The sequence below is a fragment of the Amphimedon queenslandica genome, unplaced genomic scaffold (assembly GCF_000090795.2).
Source record: "Amphimedon queenslandica unplaced genomic scaffold, v1.1 AMPQUscaffold_8019_Cont20034, whole genome shotgun sequence".
Lineage (NCBI taxonomy): Eukaryota > Metazoa > Porifera > Demospongiae > Haplosclerida > Niphatidae > Amphimedon > Amphimedon queenslandica.
In genome coordinates, this window is record NW_003551701.1 from 1 (window position 1) to 2,320 (window position 2,320).

Genomic DNA, 2,320 nt, shown 5'->3' on the forward strand with positions numbered 1-2,320 from the left:
TTTGTTGGAAACAACTCAAACTTTCTACATAGCATAAGGACATCAATATACATCAAAAAATTTAATAAAAAATGGGGGTGATTTCGGGGCCATTTTTTTGAAAAAACCATAGGCTATACAATAGGACATCAATATGTAGATGTCATGTACATGTACTACTGTACCATACATGCATCATTACCTTAATGACATATCTCCTCCAGCATTGTTGTATCATTGTTGCTGATTCATGTATCCTACCAGCACCAGTACAGGCTCCACTTGATATGAGGGAATCCCCAACAGAACTGTGACCATTCAACAGAGCCAGATCCAATGGAGTATAACTACATGTACATTATAATGCAATAAAATACAATAATAAACAAATTGGTTCATAGAAGTGACTGAATAAAATTTGAAGTACATGTACATGTACCGTATAGCGGGAAATTCAAAGGGAATTAAATTTGGCATTCTGATAGCCTTTTGCTAAAATAAAAAAAACCCCACAATTTTGAGCCATTATGCACATGCTTAATGGCACGTGGCCACAAGGTCGCCAAATTAAAATTCGCTAAACACCAAAATTTAGTAATTAGCCAAATTTAACTCCCTCTAAAATTTCATGCTATACTGTATATGTACATGTACATGTAATACTTATTATATTCTGTGGGTGTTTCCCTACCCGTGAGTAGTGTCCTTCCTATTGCAGTCGGCTCCTTTATCAAGTAAATACTGTACAACCACTGAATGGCCAGCCAGTGATGATAAATGTAACGGGGTCCTCCCATCACTGGCTCTAACTATATCAATTGAAGTACCATCACTGTAGGAGGAAGAGGATAATAGAAAAAATGAAACGATAAAATTTACATGTATATGTGTACATTGTAATAAATAAGATCTTACATGTACAGTACATGCATACAGTACATGTACATGTACATGAAAAAATTACAATTTAAATTTTGTGCGTATACTGTATATATGCATGTACATGTATGTGCATGTACATAGGGATAATTATAATATTGAAAATAAGTATCTTCGGCTATACAGTATACATACATGTACATGTACAAGTATATGTACATACATGTCTATACATGTACCTTATTAATATTTCTAAAATATTCTTATGTCCTTTGCTAGCTGCTAAATGTATAGGACTAAAAGAAAAAAAGATGCATGTAAAAAGAGGAGAGAAAAAAGTAATTTTAACGTACGAGTCACTAGATGAGGATGGTTTGTCTCTCTCTGCTCCATTCTTTAGTAATTCCTTCAATACTTCACCATGACCACTGGAACTAGCATAATGTAAACCAGACCTTGGAAAGGAGAGACAAAAAATCAAAAAATGTACACGTGATATGTACAACAGCATTTGTACATGTAGCGCACTATAAATGAATAAACAAGAATATACACATGTGATATAATAGAGTTTTTATAGTATAATTTGTAGCATGTAAAACAGACGTAGATGTACATGTACATCCACTACATTTTATATGGTGTTTTTATATGGGTACATGTACAGTATAACTATATTTATTACAGTCTTACTGTCCATTGCTATGGTTGAGTCCATTAGCCTCAGCATTATTAGTTAGTAACAGTCTCAGAGTATTGAGATGACCATGAGCACTAGAACAATGTAATGGAGTCATACCAGAGGAAGGATCATGATTATTAACAACCTACATGTAAAATAAAGCAAAATGATAAAAATACAATAAAACATATGTGCACATGTACAAACAGTTTAACAAAAGCTATATGTATTTAGAATAAAAATGCTATTCAATGCATGTGAATGTAAAGTGCACCAATAAAATTTTGGTAATGTACATGTACATGACAGTACATGTACTATGAATCATGTCATTCTATTCAGGTTTTTTACATCATTTCCTCTTTCTATTAGTAACTGAGACAGCTCCATTGATCCAACACTAGCTGCTACATGAAGTGGCTCACCAACGAATGATGGACACACTACCAGCTCATCAATATTACTATTAGTATTATTACTAGAGGTTAATATACAGTGTAGAGGATCAGTGAGTCCTAATGCACAAGACCAGTGTATTACTGATAGGGTCTTAGCTGTATCAGGAGGAATAGGATTACATCCCTAAAATTAAAAAATTAAAATAAAAAAATTAAAATTGAAATATTTTAATATTCTAAAATCATAGATTAAATGACAAGGTGACTCTCCCTCCCAACTGGGAAGTAAAGGTTACATAAACTTTAATTGAGTTACACTAGATCAAAAAGACACGTATAATGTAACATCAATGACGCATATACTTCAAAATAGCCAGATCAC

The 2,320-nt window shown here is 33.0% G+C and overlaps 1 protein-coding gene across 1 annotated transcript; it reads right to left on the reverse strand.

Moving 5' to 3' along the window:
* Window positions 1-115: 115 nt before the first annotated feature.
* LOC105315793 (ankyrin repeat domain-containing protein 65-like) lies at window positions 116-2,247 on the reverse strand. Its single transcript, XM_011410540.2, has 6 exons — window positions 1,892-2,247; window positions 1,552-1,685; window positions 1,212-1,313; window positions 1,098-1,154; window positions 671-811; window positions 116-326 (listed from the first exon to the last, which is right to left on the reverse strand). Exons 1-6 carry the CDS (start codon window positions 1,928-1,930, stop codon window positions 143-145), a joined length of 657 nt encoding a protein of 218 aa, XP_011408842.2. The 5' UTR covers window positions 1,931-2,247; the 3' UTR covers window positions 116-142.
* Window positions 2,248-2,320: the final 73 nt, after the last annotated feature.

Bases quoted from the DNA above. Each gene is read 5' to 3' on its own strand.
- LOC105315793 (XM_011410540.2), bottom strand. From the start codon at position 1,930: ATGGAGCTGTCTCAGTTACTAATAGAAAGAGGAAATGAT. The intron at 1,686-1,891 runs GTAAAAAACCTG...TTTTACATGTAG, and splicing joins TAATAGAAAGAGGAAATGAT to GTTGTTAATAATCATGATCC. The intron at 327-670 runs GTAGGGAAACAC...ATGTACATGTAG, and splicing joins AGGAAGGACACTACTCACGG to TTATACTCCATTGGATCTGG.